We start from the raw sequence: 23,348 nt of genomic DNA on the forward strand, positions 1-23,348 counted from the left end.
CTATAGGAAAGATGCCATGAAGCTGGAAAAAGTGCGGCGAAGATTTACAAGGATGCTTCCAGGACTCAAAAGAGCTATAGAGAGAGGTTGGCCAGAGAAGAACTTTTATTCCTTGGAGGACAGGAGGCTGTGAGGTGATCTTTCAGAGGTGTATTAGAATCATGAAGGGTATAAGTAGGGTGAATGCACAGTCTTTTTCCCAGGCTAGGGGAATCAAGAACTAGAGGCAAAAGTTTTCAGTAAGGGGGAGATTTAATAGGAACATGAGTAGCAACATTTTCCAGAGGGTGGAGGTTGTATGGAATAAGCTACCAGATGAAAGAGTTATGGCAGGTACAATAACAACATGTAAAAGACATTTGGACAGATACATGGTTGTAAAGATATGGAGGGTATGGGCCAAACTGAGGTATATGGACTAACTTAGAGAGGGTTGGAAGGGACTGAAAAGTTGGGCTGAAAGGCTGTTTGGCTCTATGACTGGTTGATGGAGCAATAATAAATTGTCTCATCCAAAGGAAGGATGAGCACATTATTCACAGAATTTTACTGAAGTTGCATTAAGGGCCTGTACCACGAGCATGCGACTGCATGCGGCAAGTGTGAACTAACGTGGTCGCTTGAACCGTACGGCCTCGCAGGGCCGGTCGCCGGAGCCGTATGGAGTTGTGCTGAGCTGGTCCCGACATCGCGCGGGGCTCCGAAAATCTGACACTGTCCAAAAATTCCGCGCGGCAACGGCCTGCCGGCCCGCAGCCGCATTGAGGCCGTACGCACCGCCTCAACGGGCGTGCGCAGCGTCTTGAATGCGTACGCCTTCGCTTGAACTTCACGTCAACTCGTACAGGATCACTCGACCTCCGTGCGGCCCCCGCTTCCGGTCTGGTCGCGCTCGCCGCATGCTGGTGGCACAGGCCCTGTACGCGGGTCACTCGACCTCCGCGCAGCCCCCACTTCCGGTTTGGTCGCGCTTGCCGCATGCAGTCGCATGCTCGTGGGACAGGCCGTTTAGATTTGCAGTCATGTCTGGAGTGCAACACATTGGGCCAGGTCTGACCACCGGACCTTTACAATGGAGCTTTCTAGTGATGGTGAATCTGGTTGGGGGAGGAGTGAGGAACGTAGTGGATGAGGACTGTCAGCAATAGCTTCTGTTACTTTACATTATGTTCACTCTCAGAGTAAACTAATAGAATGATAGAGGAAAGCTGAAAGTTTTTGTATATCAGATAATTATCACTTTAGTTAAAGTGTTCTTCCTCATATGGAGACATAGAAAACAAGTGCAGAATTTGCTTGTGAACACTGGTTGTTCTGGCCACTATTTACCCCTTATCTTAGATAAACATGTATTCAGTCACATAGACCCAAGGTATGAAATTCTATCCAAAAACATCTCCACCTGCGTTTCCTTAATACCCATTCCTTTGACAATTGGAAGTTTTATTATATGTCATTTGTTTGTGCCCTTGGTTTTGATGTAGGTACTGGGTTGGATCCGGAATGGAGAATCCATGCTAAATGCAGGCCTCATTACTGCAAGCTCACTCCAGGAAGCTGAGCAGCTACAGCGTGAACATGAGCAGTTCCAGCATGCTATTGAGGTAATGCAAGTTTCTGTCTACAGTGTGACAATAGACAATAGGTGCAGGAGTAGGCCATTCGCTATTCTACTGGAAGACAATGTCATTGTGGCAGAAAAGATTTTCCAACTAAAATCTGATACTTTCCGAGTTGAAAGCTCCTGATAATTTCAGTCACTTCATATATGCAATGAAATATCTGGATGCAGAGTTTTGCTCCGAAATGCCAACAATTAAAATAAAGTTTCAAGCCAGGAAGCAGAGCAGAGAGAAGCTTCAGAGGAAAGATTTAAAAGAGTTCTGTTTGATTAGCTCATAGAGAGGCACAGCAGCCAATAAGGTAAAGGTAAAGGTAAAGGTATAGCTGGGCGGCCATTTAGGGAGAGGTTGTGTTGAGGCCCAAGGGCAGTTTTTGAGGGTAAGAGTTAAGGCTTTGACCAGGAGGTTTTGGCGATGAAATTGAGCAGAGGGTGATGGCAAGATAAGATAAGGTCCTGTTTTTGTGACGTTCTACTTGAGGCTTATGGCGGGCTGGGTGGCCTTTAGGGCACTGCTGTGCTCCTGCAGGATGTGTGAAATCAGGGAAAGTTCCAGTGTCACTCAGGACTACACCTGTGGGAAGTGCATCAAGCTGCAGCTCCTGACTGACCACATATGGGAAGTGGAGCTGTGGCTGGACAACCTGAGGATCACCCGGGAGAATGAGGGTGCTTTACGTAGGGACTGTAGTGAGGTGGTTATGCCTAAGTTGCAGGCAGAAAGTAGCTTTGTGACCACCCGCAAGGGTAATGGCAGTAGGCAGAAGGAGCAGGAATCTATCCAATTGAAAGCTTTGTACTAGCCAGCCATCCCTTTACCTGTAAACAGACTCCCAATTAGAGGAATTCCAATTAGAGGAAACCCAAAAAGGAATTAGACAGGAACTTGCAAAAGTGATTGGAGTATGTTGTTTATTGGCAAAGAGACAAGCATAAAGTGGGAAGCTTTTACATGTGATAGTGAGAGTTTGAGATGTATATTCCTGTTCAATTTTCCTGCTATTGCGCTTTCATTTTTTTTGAACTACAATCTACACCTTTCTGCTATATTGCATTTGTCAGTGTATTCAACTAATTGTCTTTATTGTTGTTTTTGTCATAATCATATATACTGTGACATCTGAGCTTCATTGTGAGCAAAATATTGCCTTGCACTCTGGTTTTTATGTCAATAAGACAATCTGATCTAATCTGACGAAATGTGCAGGAAGGAACTGCAATGCGAGTTTACACCGAAGATAGACACAGAGTGCTGGAGTAACTCAGGAATGGGTGATGTTTCGGGTCGAAACCCATCTTCAGACTTCAGTACGTAAAACGGTCTTGACCCAAAATGTCACCCATTCCTTCTCTCCAGAGATGCTGCCTGTCCTGCTGAGTTACCTCAGCATGTTGTGTCTACTGATCTAATATGATACAGCCCATTAGCATTCAGTGATTTACACATTGTATATTTTTTACTCTCTTCTATTTTGGCCTCTTTATTTCACAAGCAATACTGCAGTTGGGAAGGAAACTGAGAAGGCTGATGGGCTATTTCCAATTGCTGATTATTTGGTTCAAAATATCCAGTGTTTACACCCCAAGCACAGCTCCTGCCTTCTCCCACCACTAACCTCATTGTGAAAAGCCTATTGTGACTGATAACCAATATAGAGAACCACTATGTGGCACTGTAGAGCAGTGCACACATTCAGAGTTGAGATGGTCCTTAATCTGAGATATAAATAGGGTCTCGTGAGAAATAGTATCAACATGGTGTCAGATTTTTTAGGCAACTGCCGGCGACTGTCATAGTCGTAGCAGGTCGCCGAAAAACCGGCGACAACCTACGTCATCCTGGTGACAACTTACGACAGCACCTACGTTAGGAGAAGTCAAGTCAAGCTGAAAATTTAGTGGTGACCAGAAAGACCAGAAAGACGCCACGACTTTTTGCGCGACTGAGGGGACTACTCCCGGCAACCACCAGCGAACATGTGGCGACAAATTAGTCGCCTGTAGTTGCCTAAAAAAAAACGCCGACGTAGGACATTAGGCAGACCTCATGGAAGTTGACACCATCATCAAAGTTTATTGCATTACCCAAAAACCTTCCAATGAGCTCCGTTTCCTCCTTAATTGGTTGCTACTTTCAGTCCTCTGAAACTAATTTTAAAAGATGATTTGCTGTTTATATTTTCACCAGAATTAGAAGTTGCTCGATTTAAGAGCATATCTGCAAAGCAGCAATTGAAGTACCTCAAAAAATAGAAAACTTTATTGGATCAATTTATTTGTTGAGTTATTCTCAGCCAGTAAAATGCATTGATAATTTGAAATTATGTTTTTTTTCACTTTTATTTTACAATAGAAAACTCATCAAAGTGCCCTTCAAGTGCAGCAGAAAGCAGAAGGCCTACTGCAGGCTAATCACTATGACATGGAGATGATCCGAGAATGTGCAGAGAAGGTGGCTTCCAACTGGCAACAGCTCATGCTCAAGATGGAGGATCGTTTAAAGCTTGTTAATGCCTCAGTTGCATTTTATAAAACTTCTGAACAGGTAAGCAAATAATTCGAAGTTTACAAGTGATCTATTAACCCAGATTTTGAGTATTATTGTGTTTGTGTAATGATTATAAATGGTCCCTTATCAAATGGGAATTTTAGAAAGCCAACACAATACCCTTGAAGTATATGAAATTTAGAAAGTAAGTCTGCATGAAATTGATATGAAATAACATAAGCATAACACCCATGGGACTACAGGTATTAACACTATTTTGCAGCATTAGAACAAGAATAAAACATTCTTAAAACTGTATCATTCTTAGTTGTATTCTGTCCCATTCAAATATGAATATTTTTTTGTTTTTTAAGTATGAATTGTATAAAAATGAAATTTGAACAGTGACGCCGCAAATATGAAATATTGGGATTGATTATACGGATGAAATAGTGTTGATTATGGGTTGTTCATAAAATATTGAAGCAAACCTTTTAATGGTCAATTAAAAAAATATATCAACAGTTAAAAGAAAAGATAGGATTGGCATATCTATGCTACTTTTCACGTCTTGACAAGTCATTGAAGGTTACAATGTCAATAATGTAGCCGCCAGTATGTGAATAGCAAGCTTCCACAAGTACAATTATGATGATGTTCATTTTTATTCTAGCAATGTTAAGTCGGCGATAAATGTTAACTGGAACACATGAGACCAGCTGATACGTCAGACTGTGCAATATTTTTAGTGTTACCTTCGATTATTGTGCTACCAACTAACTCTCAACTGATACAGTTTAAGGATTTAAGTTTTTCATCTATGATTTTGAAATACTTGGTTTCTGATGTTATTTGAGTACATTGACTACTTTGATTCTACTTCAGTAAAAGTGGCGATTGTCTAACCATCTGATATCCACAGATATATTTATTAAGGGGTCTCAAACAAATATCCATAGACCGATTCTTTTTTTTAATATGGAGGAAGGACAGGGAACGAAATCAAATAAAATGTATATTTCTTTATGTGTACTTTGTGTAATAAAATAATAATGGCCTCTATCAGCGCAGGAAACTGTTTAGAAGGATCAGTGATGCCCATAATCATCAGAGTCTTGGAGCCATGCCATGGGCCGCAGAACCAGGGAGGCTTGGGGGCTGCCGCCCCTCCACTTTTTTGGCGAGACATGCTTCATAACCCGAAATTATCCAGCCTGCAGGTGTATTTTTCTCTTCTTCTGAGAACCTCCGCCATCCAGAATCTCAGAACAAGCGCACAGTGAGCGCGGCAAAATCACGACCAGCCGTGGCAGAAACTGACTGCCCCCCCCCACAAAACCCTCCCTCCCCTCTGCTCAACGGCCAATCACAACGGGGTTCACACTCGAGATATGGGGCAGTGAACAAAGTGCTGTGATTAGCCGCCAAGCGGAAAGGAGGGAGGGTGGGCCCCGAGAGGGAGGGAGAAAGAGAGAGGGAGAGAGTCAGCTCCGAGAGGGAGGGAGGAAGAGAGTCGGCCCCGAGAGAGAGAGAGAGTCGGCCCCGAGAGCGAGTGTCTGCCTCGAGAGAGAGAGAGAGAGAGAGAGAGAGAGAGAGAGAGAGAGAGAGAGAGAGAGAGAGAGAGTCAGCATAAGAGAGGGGCCAACTCTCTCGGGGGGGTCTGGGTACCGGTGCAGCTCGGTCAGTGACACTGGGTGGGCGGGGGGACCAGACTGTCCACAACTCTGCTGCAGCTGACTGGGACGTTGCCGGGTTTTCGTTCCAGTGTGTCCTTTGCCCCAAGCCGCGGCCCCACTCCACCCGGCCCCATGTGTGGGCGCTGCCGACCCACAGCCCGTGACAGTGCGGCCCACAGGGTAGCTGTAGCCGCACAGCGCTGACCCCGGGGGGTGAGTTAGGGGCTGTCCCGAGGGATACGCTCCTTCGGCCGCTTACACCTTGGTGCTCGGGGTCAGAGCAAAGATACTAGAGCATTTGGTTCGAAGCGCTCAATCACCCTCCACAATTATTACAGGGCAAAAATTGACCATTTTGGCGGTTTTTAACAGGTAAGAAAATACGCGTTTCGTGTGTTAACAGTGTATGCGGGAGGCTGCCATGTCCTCCAGGAGGATTGAGCTGCTCCGTGCGTCACGCTCTTTGTTCCGATTACCTTACGTGCAACCCCCCCCATACCGTGGAAGGCACTGGCCTCGATCCCGGGGAAGTGGGGGAGATGGGGGATATATCCCCCCACTTTTTGAGTTGGGAGATGGCCTGTATTATCCCCCCTAGTTTTTGGAGGTCGAGCAACAACAAAAAATAATAATTGTGCCACCCTCCCACACCCTCAACCCGCTCGGTCGCTCCGCTCCCTCATCCGGTACCCCCGAGGCCGGTGATCAGTGATCGCTCAGCCCCCCCCCCCCCCCCCCCCCCCCTTTCCACCACGGTCCGCGGCCGCTGCATACAGCACAGAAATAGGCACTTCAGCCCAACTAGTCTGAAGAAGGGTCCCGACCTATAAGGTCACCTATCTATGTCCTCCAGACATGCTGCCTGACCCACTTAAGGGTCTGTCCCATTTACGTGTCCTTGGGATGCAAATTACGCGACCTCGTGGTCGCGTTGAGCCACGATGGTCTTGCGAAGGTCGGGCGCGATTAAATGCGTACGCACAGCCGTCTGGAGCGCGTGACATCATTTGAATATGGACACAAAGCTGGAGTAACTCAGCGGGACCGGCGGCATCTCTGGAGAGAAGCAATGGGTGACGTTTCGTGTCGAGACTCTTCTTCAGTCTGAAAAGAAGGGTCTTGACCCGAAACGTCACCCATTGCTTCTCTCCAGAAATGCTGTCGGACCCGCTGAGTTACTCCTGCATTTTGTGTCTATCTTCAATTTTCTTGGCCCCGCTCTGGGAGTAGAAGTGGGGGCGGATCCGGACCGCAACGGCCGTGAGCCCCAGGCCGAGTTCGGTGATCGTTTGCCTGCTTCTGCTGCAGTTGAAGGTGAGACGTTTCGTCGCGCCAGGGTCTTGGGCCTGTCCCACTTTGCCGTCAGTTCCGCGACAGGCCGTTGGCGCGCGAAGATTTTGTTCACTACAAAGATTTCGGAGCCCCGCGCGATGTCGCGCACAATTACATACCCCTCCGCGCTTCTAAGTGGGACCGGCCCTGCTCGGCCATACGATGCCCGTACGCCTAAACGCGACCACGAGGTCGCGTAATTTGCGTGCCAAGGACACGTAAGTGGGACAGGCCCTTTAATTACACAAGCACTTCGTTTTTAAATATATACATTTTCAAGTGTTTTTAAATGTCATAATTATACCCACCTCCACCACTTCCTTTGGCAGCTTGTTCCATAAATCTGTCGATGCACTTTGAATAAGCCAAGAACCACCTTTTTTATATCTAATTAGATTAGGAATATGAAATAGCTTTTAACAGTATTGAAAAAATTCCAAGTTCAGAAATGAACACAATTTGGTTCTTGAAATTGGTCACAGGGATTGTGCTTTATGAGATGTCGCCATTTTTATTTTCAATAATTTTTTATCTCTCCTTTCCTAAAGTATTAATTTGCTAAATTATTGTTGTATGATAGCTATATGGCTCCAATATCTCTCGGTTGTCATTCAATTGTGATTCAGTGGTGAGTGTCGGCATTACTATATATAAATATACACGTTTATTCAATTCTGATCAGGAGTCGGGACAAATTTTTGAACATATCCTATTTTGGACCACCATATAATTTTGTCCTTTAGCAAGCATGCAGCTTTGAAATACTCCCACTGGTTAAAAAAAACACGTATTTAATCTAAAAGGTATGATTTTGGTTGGAAATGAGTAATTGTTCACAGGCATGTAAATAGGGAACTAAATTTAACCAGACATCTGGTTTAAGGTTTAAGCTTGACTTCAAACAGTTTGATATCCTTCAGCTACATTAGGCATGCCAGTAAATGGCCTTGCTAGTTCTGCATTCTGGTTATTCAGCCATGTTCCTTTCTTTCAGGATGGTGTGGAGATGAGCATGCAGTTCTGTTGTTGTTACTAGGATTATAACTTCAAATTTTGCTCCTGTTTCTAGTTGGGCAGAAAACATATTTTCATAGACAAGACCAACATCTAGGATTGTACAAATGATACTACATTTGCACCTCACAAAAGTCACACAATGCTCTCACCAGCAAGAAAGATTTGAACCATCTCCACCTGAAATGCAACTTCAACACTTTCATCAAATATGTACAATCAAATTGATGGAAGTCACAATGGTCTAGATATATGATGACTATACAGAGACTATAGAGTAATAAGGGGCTGAGTAGTTGCTGGGTAGTAGTTTACCCCCGGTTCTCTATTGTTGAGGCACTCAAGAAATGTGATTGAATGCATTTCACTTATTAGATTTGAGTAGAGCTCCAACAAGAATTGAGAAGTGCATGAAGAAGAATTGAGAAATTTACTGCATGGCAGGCTGCTCTGGAAGGTTAGATCACATGGGACCCAAGGAGAGAGAGATGAATGGATAGAAAATTGGCTTCATGAAAAGATTATAATTATGATATTGTTTACAGTGTATTATGTTTACATATTCTGTTGTGCTGCAGCAAGTAAGATTTCATTGTTCTAACTGGGACATATGACAATAAAACTCACTTGACTCTTGAAACAGAGGGTGATGGTGGGAGGTTGCTTTTCGGACTTTCCGGGTTCAGTGCTGGGCCCATTGCTGTATGTTATCTATATCAATGATTTGGATGAGAACGTACATGGCATGATTAGCAAGTTTCCAGATGACACAAAAGGTATTGTAGATTGTGAAGATGATAGTCAAAAATTGCAGCAGAATGTTAATTGGTTGGGCAGGTGGGCTGAGGAATGGTTGATGGAATATGAGGTGTTGCATTTTGGGAAGTCTAGCATAGTCAGGATATACACAATGAATGGTAGGGCTCTGGGGAGGGTTGTAGCGCAGAGAGATCGAGGAGTGCAGGTACATAGTTCCTTGAAAGGGGCATCACAGTAAATAGGGTGGTTAAAACGGCTTTTGGCATATTAGCCTTCATCAGTCAGAGTATTGAGTCTGAAGAAGTGTCTCGACCCGAAACATCACCCATTTCTTCTCTCCAGAGATGCTGCTTGTCCCACTGAGTTACTCCAGCATTTTGTGTCTATTTTCGATTTGAACCAGCATCTGCGTTTTGAGTATGTGGGAGTTCATGATGCAGTTATATAAGACATTGGTGAGGCCACATATAGAGTATTATGTTCAGTTTGGTCACCATATTACAGGAAAGATGTTGTCAAGCTGGAAAGGGTACAGAGAAGATTTATGAGGATGTTGCTAGGACTCGAGGGCCTGAGCAACAGGGAGAGGTTGAGCAGGCTAGGAGTCTATTTCTTGGAGCACAGGAGGATAAGGGGTGATCTTATAGAGGTGTACAAAATCATGTGACAAATAGATTGGGTAAACGCACAGAGTTTCTTGCCCAGAGTTGGGAAATTAAGAACCAGAGGACATAGGTTTAAGGTGAGGGGAAAGTATTTAATAGGATCCTGAGGGGGTAACCTTTTGTACATGTTGGGTGCCAGAGGAGGTAGTTGAGGCAAATGCTATTGCAACGTTTAAGAAACATTTGGCCAAATACGTGGATAGAATACGTTAGAGGGATATGGGCCAGACACAGGCAGGTGGGACTAATGTAGATGGGACATGTTGGTTGGTGTGGGCAAGTTGGGCTGATGGGCCTGTTTCCACACTGTATCACTATGACTCTTATGATTCTAAGTATGATGCTTTCTGATAGCAGCTTGCTTGGTTGATGCATCAGATATGCCTTTATTAGTAAATTAAATCCATAGAAACGTATGTTAAAAAAAGATCAATTTAGGTAATGTGTTCTTTGAATAGGTCTGCAGTGTTCTGGAGAGTCTGGAACAGGAGTACAAAAGAGAAGAGGACTGGTGCGGAGGAATCGATAAGCTTGGTCCAAATTCCGAATGTGATCATGTGACACCCATGATCAGCAAGCACCTGGAACAAAAAGAAGCTTTTCTCAAAGTAAGTGAAACCTTTGTCTATTTGGTCATTGTTGCTCATTTCCAAATTGTCATTCACCATTTGTGGTTAGGAAATATCTCCTTTGCAATTTAAAAAAAAAAAATCATATACAATAACAATTATAGAAAACAGTTCCACTGTGATTTCCAAAAATGGTTGTTTTTAAATTGATCACTTTCCTGAACATTTTCTGAAAAGAAAATCAATTTTCTTAGATGAAGAAAAGACGATAGAACTTTATTTATCCCTGGAGGGAAATTGATCTGCCAACAGTCATAAAAATGCAAAATACACAAAACACAAAATACATGAAACATGAAATTAAAGTGACGGATGGAAAGGCTTGGGGGATGTGCCAAGAATGGTGGTGGGGGGGGGGTTATAAAGTTTGATAGTCACAGGGAGAAGGATCTTCTGTGACATTCTGTCCTGCATCTTGGTGGAACCAGTCTGTTGCTGAAGGTACTCCTCAGGTTGACCAGTGTGTCACGGAGGGGGTGAGCTGTATTGTCCAGGATGCTCCGTATAAATCCAGGATGCTCCCATAAATCCAACTCCGCCCCCAGGACGGAGCCAGCCTTCCTGATGAGTTTGTTGATCATATTGGCGTCGGCAGCCTCGCATTGCTGCCCCAGCACACGGCAGCGAAGAAGATGGCACTGGCTACCACCGATTGGTAGAACATCTGCAGCATCTTACTGCAGACATTGAAGGAGCGGAGCCGTCTCAATAAGTACAGTCCGCTCTGTCCCTTCTTGTACATGGCCTCAGCATTCCTGGACCAGTCCAGTTTACTGTCCAGGTACACTCCAAGGTATTTGTACTCCCTGGTAAACTGCACATCCACACCATTGATGGAGACAGGGCACAGGGGTGTTCCTCTCTTCCTAAAGTCCACCATTAACTCCTTAGTCTTGACGGTGTTGAGCTGCAGGTGATTCAGCCCACACCACTTAACAAAGTCGTTGACTACACCTCTATATTCAGCTTCCCTCCCCTAACTGATGCAGCCCACAATTGCAGAATCTTCTGAACACTTCTGCAGGTGGCAGGAGACGGAGTTATATTTGAAGTCCGAGGTGTAGATGGTAAACAGGAAGGGTCTGCTGGGCTCCTTCCTCATCTGCTCAGCCTTGATGGTCAGGCGTGACAAAGAACTGTATCTCTTTTTACTGATTCAGACTAATGAGTAACAGAACATTTCTTGATTGTAACTGAACAGAAACAATGTTTATGCACAAATTTCCCTGGTTCTTTTAAATTATCAGGTGCATGCATAATTCACAAGTTCAATCATCACATTTGGAATTTGTGAGAGTAAAGGCAGCAAAGCTATTGCTCTCAATCATTATTCCACAAAACTGATTGATGATCTCTCCTCAGAACTGGTAAATACAGAAAACTATTCACTTGGAGGGAGAGGGAGGGATGGGTAGAACAAAGAGATATATTTGATAGGATAAGATATGGTTGCCATGGTGATAAACATTTGATGAAGCTATCTGATGGTAGGCTAATGAGGGAAATTTCAATGAAAGCAAACAGAGGACATAAAAGCAGTGGAAATGTGGGTCAGAAGTTTTGGAAATGCTCAGCAAATCCGACTGGAGGCTGTGCTGGCTCAGTCATTGAGATAATTCAAAATATAAATGAATTGATTTCTGAATACTAAGGAAATCTAGGGATATGAGGATAATTCAGGAAAATCCCCTTTGGGTGTATAATCAGCCATAATAATGGAGCAGGCTCGAAGGGCCAACTGAATATACTGCAACCTGTGAGGACTTGTCTTAAGGCTAACATGTCACCCCAACCCCAAGGATGAGTTGGTTCTTGCAAGGGATTTATAATCAAACGAGACCAAGTGGGACCTGTTGGGTCCCGTTCCCCCATTGCAATATTCCACCACTCACTCATTCCCCCAATGCAACCTGTTCCACCAATGCAACATTCCACCACTCACCCGTAGCCCCAACTGCGCAGGCGCGGCTCATTTCCCCATATCCCCCAGAACTCCCTCCTCCTCCTCTTCACCTTCCCTCTTCTTTTCCCTCTCCTCCTCCCCTCCCCACTCCCTCCCTCTCCTGTAATGTAACAAATCTCTCATTGCACTGGCAGTCCTGTCATTTGGTAACATTGTAACGGGCAGGACAAGTTGAATTGGATTTTTTTACGTGATTTTTTTTACGTTTAAAATGTGAATAACTTGTAAAATATATCATCAATCTGAACAAAACTTGGCTAATGCACATCACAGGACAACGGTAAGTAAGGTGGGGCAAAAATTGTAGCTCTATCGTGTACTGTTTTGGGGTAATTTCCGGATCACACTCACAGACACACGGACATACTAACAATGAGAGTTTTAGTAATATATATACTAGACCAAGTAAGATCCATTGGGTCCCTGTCACATGGATGGCCTGGTCCCCCAATGTAACCCGTTCCTCCATGTAATATTCCACCACTCACCCATAGCCCCCACGGGAGACATGATCCCCCAACACAACCCGTTCCCCAAAACAATATTCCACCACTCACCCGTTCCTCCAACTGAACCCATTCCCCCAACGCAATATTCCACCACTCACCCATAGCCCCCAACTGCACAGGGGCGGCTCATTTCCCCTCATTCCCCATAACTCCCTCCCCCTCCTCTTAAAAATCCAATTGCACTTGCTGCCCCTGCCCTTTACAAAGTTACAAATGAAAGGACTCAGTGTCCTATAAATTGCAACATTGTAATGGGCAGGGGCAGCAAGTTCAAATTGGATTTTTCACAGTGAGAAGTTACATTTTTAAGGTTGAAAATGTGAATAACTTGTAAAACATAACATCAATCTGAACGAAAATTGATTAAAAAAACACAACACAGGACAATTGTGAGTAAGGTGGTCCAAAAATTGTAGTGCTATCGCGTACCGTTTTGGCGTAGTTCCGGGAGCACATGGGCACACATCCACACACGCAGACACACAGACAGACATAGAAACAAACAAGATGAGTGTTTTAGTTATATATATATATATATATATATTATTTTTTTTTAGTATATATATATATACAGATAGATAGATAGACAGATAGATAGATAGATAGATAGATAGATAGATAGATAGATAGATAGATAGATAGATAGATAGATAGATAGATAGATAGATAGATAGATAGATAGATAGATAGATAGATAGATAGATAGATAGATAGATAGATAGATAGATGCAATCTTTCGGCAACAGTTAAAAAAATTATGTTAATGTAGATCCGAACTGAGCAGATGGCAGGTGCATAATTTATTTTTTTCTGACTAATGTTGGTTGACTTTTTTAATTATAGGCCTGCACTTTGGCTCGGAGGAATGCCGATGTTTTCCTGAAATATCTCCACAGAAACAGTGTTAACATGCCAGGAATGATGAGTCATGTCAAAGCACCTGAGCAACAAGTGAAAAGTGAGATATTATCATTATTATCTCAAGACTGGGGGTTTATTGTAGAATCATAGAAGCTTATCCGTAAATGAAGCGTTCACCCATGCCTTTGTGCTGGTTCATAGAAAGTGTTGTCATAATTAATCACACATCTCTCCATTTTGTTTTGAAATGTCTCCTCATCGTCTAATTAGACTGTTATGAGCAACACAGTGGAACAGTGTGGGATTTGCATGTTCTCTCCTTGACTTCATGGGTTTCCATAGACAATGTAGATGCAGGAATCTTGAGCAAAACACAAAGTGCCGAAGTAACTCAGCAGGTCAGGCATTATCTGTTGAGAGAAATGGACCCGACAACGTTTAGGGTCCTGACCCAGTCCCTCCACAGGTTCTGCCTGACCAGTTGAGTTGCTCCAGCACTTTGTGAGTTTCCATAAGATGCTCTTCCCTCCTTTCTCATCACAAGGATAAATGGTACCAATGGCCCAAATGACCTCCAGCTGTTCTGTAAAAAATAAGTATTTGTTGACTGCTATTTGCCAAAGGGAATCATTTATCTTCATGAACTCCATTAAAACTTCTCATGATCTTGAAAATCTCAGTCACCTGTTCTCTGTTCAAGAACACAGTGATATTATTTCCACCGCTATTCATTACTGAAACCTTTCGATCTCCCAGTAAACCAGCTCTGAATCTCTACCAATGTGTTTCTGATGCATGTTGCCTTAAATTGTCCTTGGCACTCCAGTAGTGGCCTAACCAATTATTTGAAGCTCAAAAGAGAAATATTCAGCAGATCAGGCAGTATCAGTGGAAGAGACAGTTAATGTTTCAAGTTTGCGACCTTTCATTCAGACAACATTTTAAAAGAGTCGAGTATGACCTCTTTGCTTTTAAATATTATTTATAAATCCAAGTGACCAATGAGCATTTTTATCCTTTTAACTTGCTATGCCATCTATCAGTTTTTATCAGTACGTGTCATAATATCCCTTTTTGTTCACTCTTTTCAGAATTGTGCAAGGTATTGCACATTGTCTCTCTGTGTTACTCTTTCTGATCTGCATCACTTCACATTGCATTGAACTCCATCTCCCATGCTTCAAGGTCAAAGTTTCAAGCCAATGACTTTTCACGGGTGTGGGAGGGGGGTCTCTCAAGGCTGCTAATCTTGCACATTTCGTATTCTGTCTGGTCATTCATCCGTCACCTCCTATATGTTTTGTAGCTACCTATCTGAATGTACATTCGAGGAAACCTTCAGCCTCTGAATGCATGGCTATGAATCCAGACACGTCAAGCTCTGAAATCTGGAGCTTGAGTGACTTGTAGCTGCCCTTGTGGATATATGGTTTTTCATATTGACCAGTTGCATATGCTGTGAATCCCCAGTGACAGGCATTCTAAACAACCCACTTTGGTAGCAAGTATCTCCTGCAATCAATCTGAAGAAGCGTCTTGACCTGAAAAGTCACCTATCTACGTTCTCTAGGGATGCTGCCTGACCCGCTGAGTTACTCCATCACTTTGTGTCCTTTTGTGTGTTAACTAGCATCTGCAGTTCTTTGTTTCTACCTTCAGCATCGGTAGTGATTGGGCTCAGGTCACCCCAGCAACTTTTAACAGGAGTTCAATCTGTGAATTTTGTCGCGTGTCAGAGCCTGAGACATTTGCACAAGTTGCAAATGCCTCTAACATTAACAATGACAGAAATTATTTAAAAAGATTATAAAGTAACAGATTATAACTTTATGAATGATGATATTAATCCTAAATACAAGCTGATGAAAACATTAAACTGGAGTAAAATAGAATTTCCCCATTCATATGATAGGGTCTTGATCTAATTGGCATAGGGTCAAAAAGGTGGATTTCCCAGTGGAATCCACGAAAGATTGACCTCTGCCTTTGCCTTCAAGTGATTGAAGAGAGTGACACTTGACATTTATCAGACAGTGCGTTCTGAGCTTATGGCAGTTCACTAAGTCCGAGGCTTATTACGTGGAAGTGGTTGAACACTGGCAATTTACTTTCGACTTACAAGCCATAGCCAATGTGATGCAGCCCTTACTTCTGTTACTTGGAGATCGAACATTTTGTATACTATGATTTGTTATCTTCAGTGAAACACAACTTTAGAGTTCCCTCTTTGCTGCCAACATTTTATCTTGCTTTATTCTGTGTATTCCTCCCAATTTGTTTTTAATCTTGGTGTAGCTTCTCTTTATTTGATATTCTTCTTAAACTGATTTTGTTTTAAAGCATTTTTTCCTGCGTGTTCCAAATCATTTATTGTTTCTTTTAGTCTCAACAGTGATAGGTAATTTGTATCTGTCTGTCCCATGTCTCTTTGCAATGTCTTACCATGCATAGTTCTCGTCTGCAAAACTTTCCACCATTGCTGCGTTCTGACTCTGGTTTTCTCCTCCGTGTATCTTTCTCCCTATTCCTCTTTCTTCAAGTTGTCTGGCTCACAGCAATGAAAATACATCTGTAAATCTTTCCTCCATCATTATTCCTTTAGCACTCTCCTTGAAACTATCTATTTGATGGGTCTTAATGTTTTTGATTATGCCTTTAGGAATTCCTTGGGATGTTTTTCTATGTCGGGATACTGTATAATTACAACTGGTTATCCTTCTCCAGACATAGCTCTACTGTTAACCGTGGCCTCTGCCTACTTGTTAGCTCTTGTAGTTTTGCTTTCTCATTTGTTCTCTTTTATGTTAGCATATACACATCTGAATTTTAATGGCATATTTATTTTGCACGCTGCAGACATTCTTAATGAGCTATTGCAAAGGGAGAATCGAGTGTTGCATTTTTGGACCATGAGGAAGAAGAGGTTGGACCAGTGCCAGCAATATGTGGTCTTTGAGAGGAGTGCTAAACAGGTACGTTTTGTATTTTTGGAGAGGTCTGTGACAATAGAGAGAGTTATTATTTTATAATTCATCTTTACTGTTAGACAAAAACAAAGAAAGGAAATGTAATCAGATAGACAATAGACAATAGGTGCAGGAGTAGGCCATTCGGCCCCTCGAGCCAGCACTGCCATTCAATGTGATCATGACTGATCATCCCTAATCAGTATCCCGCTCCTGCCTTCTCCCCATATTCCCTAACTCTGCTATCTTTAAGAGTCCTATCTAGCTCTCTCTTGAAAGTGTCCAGAGAACCAGCCTCCACCGCTCTCAGAGGCAGAGTATTCCACAGACTCACAACTCTCTGTGAGAAAAAGTGTTTCCTCGTCTCCGTTCTAAATGGCTTACCCCTTATACTTAAACTGTGGCCCCTGGTTCTGGACTCCCCCAACATCGGGAACATGTTTCCTGCCTCTAGCGTGTCCAAACCCTTAATAATCTTATATGTTTCAATAAGATCCCCTCTCATCCTTCTAAACTCCAGAGTATACAAGCCCAGCTGCTCCATTCTCTCAGCATATGACAGTCCCGCCATCCCGGGAATTAACTTTGTAAACCTACGCTGCACTCCCTCAATAGCAAGAATGTCCTTCCTCAAATTAGGGGACCAAATCTGCACACAATACTCCAGGTGTGATCTCACCAGGGCCCTATACAACTGCAGAAGGACCTCTTTACTCCGATACTCAACTCCTCTTGTTATAAAGACCAATATGCCATTTGTTTTCTTCACTGTCTGCTGTACCTGCACGCTTACTTTAATTGACTGATGAACAAGGACCCCCAGATCCCGTTGTACTTCCCCTTTTCCCAACTTGACACCATTTAGATAGTAACCTGCCTTCCTGTTTTTGCTACCAAAGTGGATAAAGCATTCAAAGCATTCAAACCTGACTTGGCCCTGAATGGTATCTCCAATTGATTTAAGAATTTTTACTTTTACTGCTTTTCTCTTTTATTTGAAATTCCTTCAATGTATTTTAGATGTTTGGATAAAAGAGAAAGAAGTAATGTACTCACTTACAATTCATGCATTTTTCATTCTTGGGTAATTGTTGAAAAAATTGCTTTCAAATAATAACTCAATAAAAGGATTCTCTAAGCAGGTTATAATATTTGCTTTGGAAAATGTAAGAACATTTTCTTTTACACACAGGAGATGTCCCATCCATAAAATATTTTCCTGAAAATCAAATCTGGATTGGTTGATGTTCAGCTAAAATTGAGCAGCATGGTTGGGATTTAGTTACATTTTACAGCAACACTACATTTAGAAAGATTGCAGCAGGATCTGGATCGATTGGCCAGGTGGGCGGAGGAATGGTTGATGGAATTTAATACAGAGAAGTGTGAGGTGTTGCATTTTGGGATGTCGAACAAGGGCAGGACCTACACAGTAAATGGTAGGCCTCTGGGTTGTGTTGTAGAGCAGAGGGATCTAGGAGTACAGGTGCATGGTTCTTTGAAGGTCGAATCGCAGGTTGATAAGGTGGTTAAAAAGGCTTTTGGCATTTTGGCCTTCATCAGTCAAGAGTATTGAGCATAGAAGTTGGGAGGTCATGTTGCAGTTGCATAAGACGTTGGTGAGACCGCATTTAGAATATTGTGTTCAGTTCTGGGCACCATAATTTAGGAAAGATATTGTCAAGCTTGAAAGGGTTCAGAAAAGATTTACGAGGATGTTGCCAGGACTAGAGGGTGTGAGCTATAGGGAGAGGTTGAGTAGGCTGGGTCTCAATTCCATAGAATGCAGGAGGATAAGGGGGGAATCTTATAGAGATGTACAAAATGATGAGAGGAATAGATCGGGTAGATGCACAGAGTCTCTTGCCAAGAGTAGGGGAATCGAGGACCAGAGGGCATGGGTTCAAGATGAAGAGGAAAAGATTTTATATGAATCCAAGGGGTAACTTTTTCACACATAAGGTGTATGCCAGAGGAGGTAGTTGCGGCTGGGACTATCCCATCGTTTAAGAGAGAGTTAAACAGGTACATGGATAGGACAGGTTTGGAGGGATATGGACCAAGCTTGGACATTGTTGGGAAATTTAGGCCAAAGGGTCTGTTTCCACACTGTATCACTGATTAAATAGTTATATTTATGGGTAAGCAGGATTCACATGCAACTGTATGGAAATGTTATATATTCATAGGAAATGTAATTGTACTTGCCTTGTAGCATTTTTGATGATTGAAATGATTAGTTAAAGAGATGAACATCCACATCCACTGTAGCAATTCACTTGAACTCATTAATGCAAAGAAAGATTCTTTGATGTGTAAAGAACACAATCCAGATATACTGCCTTTTGCCTCACCTTTTTTAATATTAGTTTTCAACTGTTTGCCGTATTCTTTATTTTACGGAAACATAACTCACCCCTCACTCACCTAACCCTGATATACAAACTGAGCATTTTCCCATGGAATACTCAGGCAAGGGGAAAGGTGGCAGCATTTGTTTTTTGGTCAATGCTTCATGGTGCACTGATGTGACTGTCTTTGCTCAACTCTGATCTCCTGACCTGCAAATACCTGTTCATAAAATGCCATCCCTTTTAACTACCAAGGGAATTCATCTCTACCATCTTTTCAGTGATCTACATACCATTCCATGGCAATGCCTAGGTGGCACAGGACTAATTTTACTCAGTCGTCAAACATTCACAAGACAGCTATTCAATCACGTGGATGCCACGTGACTGTGGCAAGGCCTGAATACCATCACAGGCTACAGGCCAAAATCGGGGGCGATCTCTGGAAATGGTGTATCTCCGCCATATGAGCTCAATGCTGTTTACGCCTATTTCAGAGAGGCAAACAAAGTTCCACCTACCACCACCACCTACCCCTCCCACCCCAGCTGACTGTTCCATACTCAGTGGCAGAAGTCAAATTGTGCACCGATCAACTGGCCACAGTCTTTGTCGATATTGTCAATCTTTCACTTCAACAATCTGCTGCTGGAATGATGGAGGTTACCCATCTGCTTCAAGGAATCATCCATCATTACAATTCCCAGGAAAAATAAAGTGACCTGCCTCAATAACTATCGATCAGCGGCCAGAATGAAGTGCTTTGAAAGCCTCATAATAGCCCACATCTACGCCAAGTCATCTAGACAATCTAGCCTCCTTGCACTAGGTTTGTGGAGGATGCCATGTCTCTTGCACTACGTTCAGCTCTGGAACACCTTAACAATAACAACACTTGCCTCCAGATGCTATTCATTGACTACACCTCAGCCGTCAAAGCCATAATACTGAATAAGCTCATCTGTACATTTGGTGCCTCCATCTGCAATTGGCTGCTGGACTTCCTGACAGGCAGACCTCAGTTGGTTAGAATTAGTCATAACACATCCTCCAGTTAGAGCCTCAACACTGGTGCTCCTCAGGGTGATATACTCAGTTCCTTGCCTAAACCCTATATAGACCCTTGACTGAGTGGCCAAGTACAATGTCAATGCGATCTTTAATTTTGCAGATGATCCCATTATTGTTGGCCAGATCAACAATGGGATCATCGGCAAAATTAAAGATCAAATTGACATTGTACTTGGCCACTCATTCAAGGGTGTAGATGAGACGGGATATAGGAAAGAGATCAGTAACCTTGCGTCATAGCATCAGGTCACGAATTTGGGCCTTAACGTCAGCGAGACGAGGAGCTGGAAGTTGTTAACTTAAGGAAGTGAGGGGGTGAGTAAAGAGTGCACAACCCAATACTCGTTAACAGAGCTACTGTGGAAATGATCAACATCTCCAAGTACCTAGGCATCCACATCAGCAGCAACCTAAACTGGTCCCTTCATCAGCAATCAAGGAGATGCAGCAATGTATTTACTTTCTTAGGGGTCTTGAAAGGATTTGGCAAGTCTGGGAATTATCTTAAAAGTCTAGAAAAGTGCTCCAAAATGTATTCTGAAAGTATGCAACTCAGTCAGTCTGGCCACTGCTCCGTTTTGCCCACCTGAAGCAGCAGAGATTGCTTCCTTCCAACCAGTCCATCTTTATGTGCATTGCAGGAAGACTGGAGGGCTGCCTTCATCAAGGAAGGTCATCCTGGCCATTCCCTTTTCTCTTTTCTACCTTTTGGGAGAAGATACATGAGCTTGAAAGCTCAGACGTCCATTCCTAACACCAGTCTCACTCCCACATCAAAGTTCTGAACCAATCACCTCCTTCACCCTACTTCCTGGAGGAGCTGCTATGCATTCCGTACTCTTAACCACACCTCAATCCGTCATTTCGTAATTGTATTTTAATTTTATTACACTACAATCTTCAATTTTGCACCATTCTTCATCAGCGATCTAGAAATTAGTTTTGAAAAAATTAGTTAAATATATTGTCTTCATCTATACCTATATATTACTTAAACTCTCATCTTGACCACTTCCTGTCTGCATTGTAATTAAATTTGCGCAAAAACCATCCCCCATAGCGCTACGATTTTACGCCACCTTACTCACCATTCTCCTCTGCTGCAAGTCAAATAAGTTTTTTTACGATCGGTGAAATAGTACAACGGTTGTGAAGGTTCCCCCTTCCCCCCCCCCCCCACAGCCCCTCCCTCCCCTAAACCCCCACCCATCCTCCCCAACCCCGCTCCCCCACATCCACCCTCCCCCACACACACCCTCCTCCCCCACACACACACACACACCCACCACCCCCCACTACCACTCCCCCACACCTCCCCTCCCTCACACCTCCCCTCCCCCACACTCCCCCTCCCACCACACCCCCCTCTCCCACACCAGCCCCCTCCCCCACACACCTCCTCCCCACACCCCCCTCCCTCACACCACCCCTCGCCTCCCCCCCCTCATCCCCCCCCCACACACCCCCCTCAACCCCCCCCCCCCCTCCCCCTCTCAACCACCCCCACACCCCCTCCCCTGAGTGGTGGAATATTGTTTTGGGGGAACGGGTTGCGTTGGGGGAACAGGTGAGTGGTGGAATATTGCGTTGGGGAAAGTGTTACGTTGGGGGGGGGGGGACCAGGCCTCACGTGTGACTGGGACCCAACGGTTTAGTCTAGTTCTCATTTAATGTGATGTAAATATATATTGTGATACAATTATTTTTTAGGCTCTGGAGTGGATTCATGATACTGGGGAGTTCTACCTGTCCACGCACACATCCACAGGCTCCAGCATCCCACACACTCAGGAGCTTTTAAAAGATCATGAGGAGTTCCAAATTACTGCAAAGGTAAACGGGCTCTCTGAGTTTAATCGCATATGATTCATTTAAGACGTGTGCGTTGAGAAGTGTCAAATTTTATTTTGTTTTGAATGTTGCTATAGTGTGGTTTATTCTAGATGAAAATAAAAGTTTTACACAAATGATACTATCATTGTTCAGTTTTTTTGCTGTCTTAAACAAGGTAACTTTAATGTTCACTTTTGACCTCTCATGGATGTTCACAAAAAGAAAATGTAATTGCGACCATTTTAAATTTGCTCTTATTTTTTTAACAGCAAACCAAAGATCGTGTGAAACTGTTGATACAACTGGCTGATGGATTTTGTGATAAGGGGCACTCCCATGCAGTGGAAATCAAAAATTGGGTTACAGCAGTAGATAAGAGATACCGGGATTTCTCCCTCCGTATGGAGAAGTATCGTGTAGCATTAGAAAAAGCACTGGGTATCTTGGACTCCAAAGCAGTGAGTAAATGCTGCCAATATTTATTTTTATTTTCACTTTATTTCTCATACATGTTTATTGAGATGTTTCTTCTCAACCATCCAATGCAGAGCAAAGACTTGCAATTGGACATCATCCCCTCAAGTGCTCCGGGTTCAGAGGTGAAACTTCGTGATGCTGCCCATGAGCTTAATGAAGAAAGACGTAAATCAGCTCGCAGGAAAGAGTATGTTCTGATACCTTTCAAGTTATCTTTGAGTTTACCAATTTGATGCAATGAAATGAAATTATGGAATTGATATACATATACCACTAATCTATGCTGTTCTATCATCATGGGTATAGTCACAATTTGAATCCCATCAAAACAAAATATATATTAGTAGTTCTTTTCCAAGAAAAATGTTCTGTCTTGTGGATATGATGGAGTGCATGACAATTTAGTGCCTGAACTATGGAAGGAATTTCACGTTATGTATCATTAGATAAATATTAGGCAGAATAGTTCTGTAGCCAGAGCATTGGAAGGCTCACCTTCAGCTATTTGTACCGAAGGAATCATTAAACGTCTACACATCTGCAAACACAAGAATCTGAAATTAACCTGATGGTCAAATACCTGTGCAACTGGCTGGGCTCATTATCAAGTCCAGCAGGGTAGCAATGACTTTCTGAAGAGGGTGTCCAAATGTATTTTCTGCCCTGTTCTCAAAGTCATGTGAAAAGGTCTGGCAAAGTTCAGTGGTTTATGTCTTGTCTTTCTTTGACACCTACTGATCTGTTGAAGCTGTAATAATTTTCCTGCGGCAGTCACTTGGGATATGCTGCTTGTTGTGTGCGAGTGGCAAGTCCATTTGGTGCTCTGCATTCGGGCAGGCGGTGACTGTTGGGAGACAGTCAGGCACAAACTGATTGCAGGTTGATTCAGCCCCATGAAAACTTGAGTTTTCAAAACCCAGATTTGATTTCTTTATGTAAGGATGGGTCATTGGGAATTGATTAGTTTACTTTTAAAGTATTAAAAAATAGTAACAATTATGAATTCTGACAACATAATTTCTGCAATTATCCCCAGATTCATTATGGCTGAATTGATACAAACTGAAAAAGCTTATGTCCGGGATCTCCGAGAGTGTTTGGAGGTATGTTTCTTGGAACCAGGGAAATACTAG

General features: G+C 43.1%; 1 protein-coding gene across 6 annotated transcripts in view; it reads left to right on the plus strand.

Annotated features, from left to right (window-relative positions):
- The window catches only part of trio (trio Rho guanine nucleotide exchange factor), a 341,131-nt gene that overhangs the window by 184,993 nt on the left and 132,790 nt on the right, over window positions 1–23,348 (plus strand). For all 6 annotated transcript variants that reach the window (XR_004416575.1, XM_033048380.1, XM_033048401.1 and 3 more), the window contains 9 exons: window positions 1,485–1,604; window positions 3,975–4,166; window positions 10,014–10,163; window positions 13,500–13,614; window positions 16,374–16,489; window positions 21,616–21,738; window positions 22,008–22,196; window positions 22,287–22,402; window positions 23,252–23,318. Coding sequence is in view for 5 of the 6 variants with exons in the window: in XM_033048380.1 (XP_032904271.1) it covers window positions 1,485–1,604; window positions 3,975–4,166; window positions 10,014–10,163; window positions 13,500–13,614; window positions 16,374–16,489; window positions 21,616–21,738; window positions 22,008–22,196; window positions 22,287–22,402; window positions 23,252–23,318 (1,188 nt within the window). In the remaining variant the exon portion in view is untranslated. The remainder of the gene's footprint in view (window positions 1–1,484; window positions 1,605–3,974; window positions 4,167–10,013; window positions 10,164–13,499; window positions 13,615–16,373; window positions 16,490–21,615; window positions 21,739–22,007; window positions 22,197–22,286; window positions 22,403–23,251; window positions 23,319–23,348) is intronic.

This window comes from Amblyraja radiata, chromosome 2, assembly GCF_010909765.2.
Source record: "Amblyraja radiata isolate CabotCenter1 chromosome 2, sAmbRad1.1.pri, whole genome shotgun sequence".
NCBI classification, from domain to species: domain Eukaryota; kingdom Metazoa; phylum Chordata; class Chondrichthyes; order Rajiformes; family Rajidae; genus Amblyraja; species Amblyraja radiata.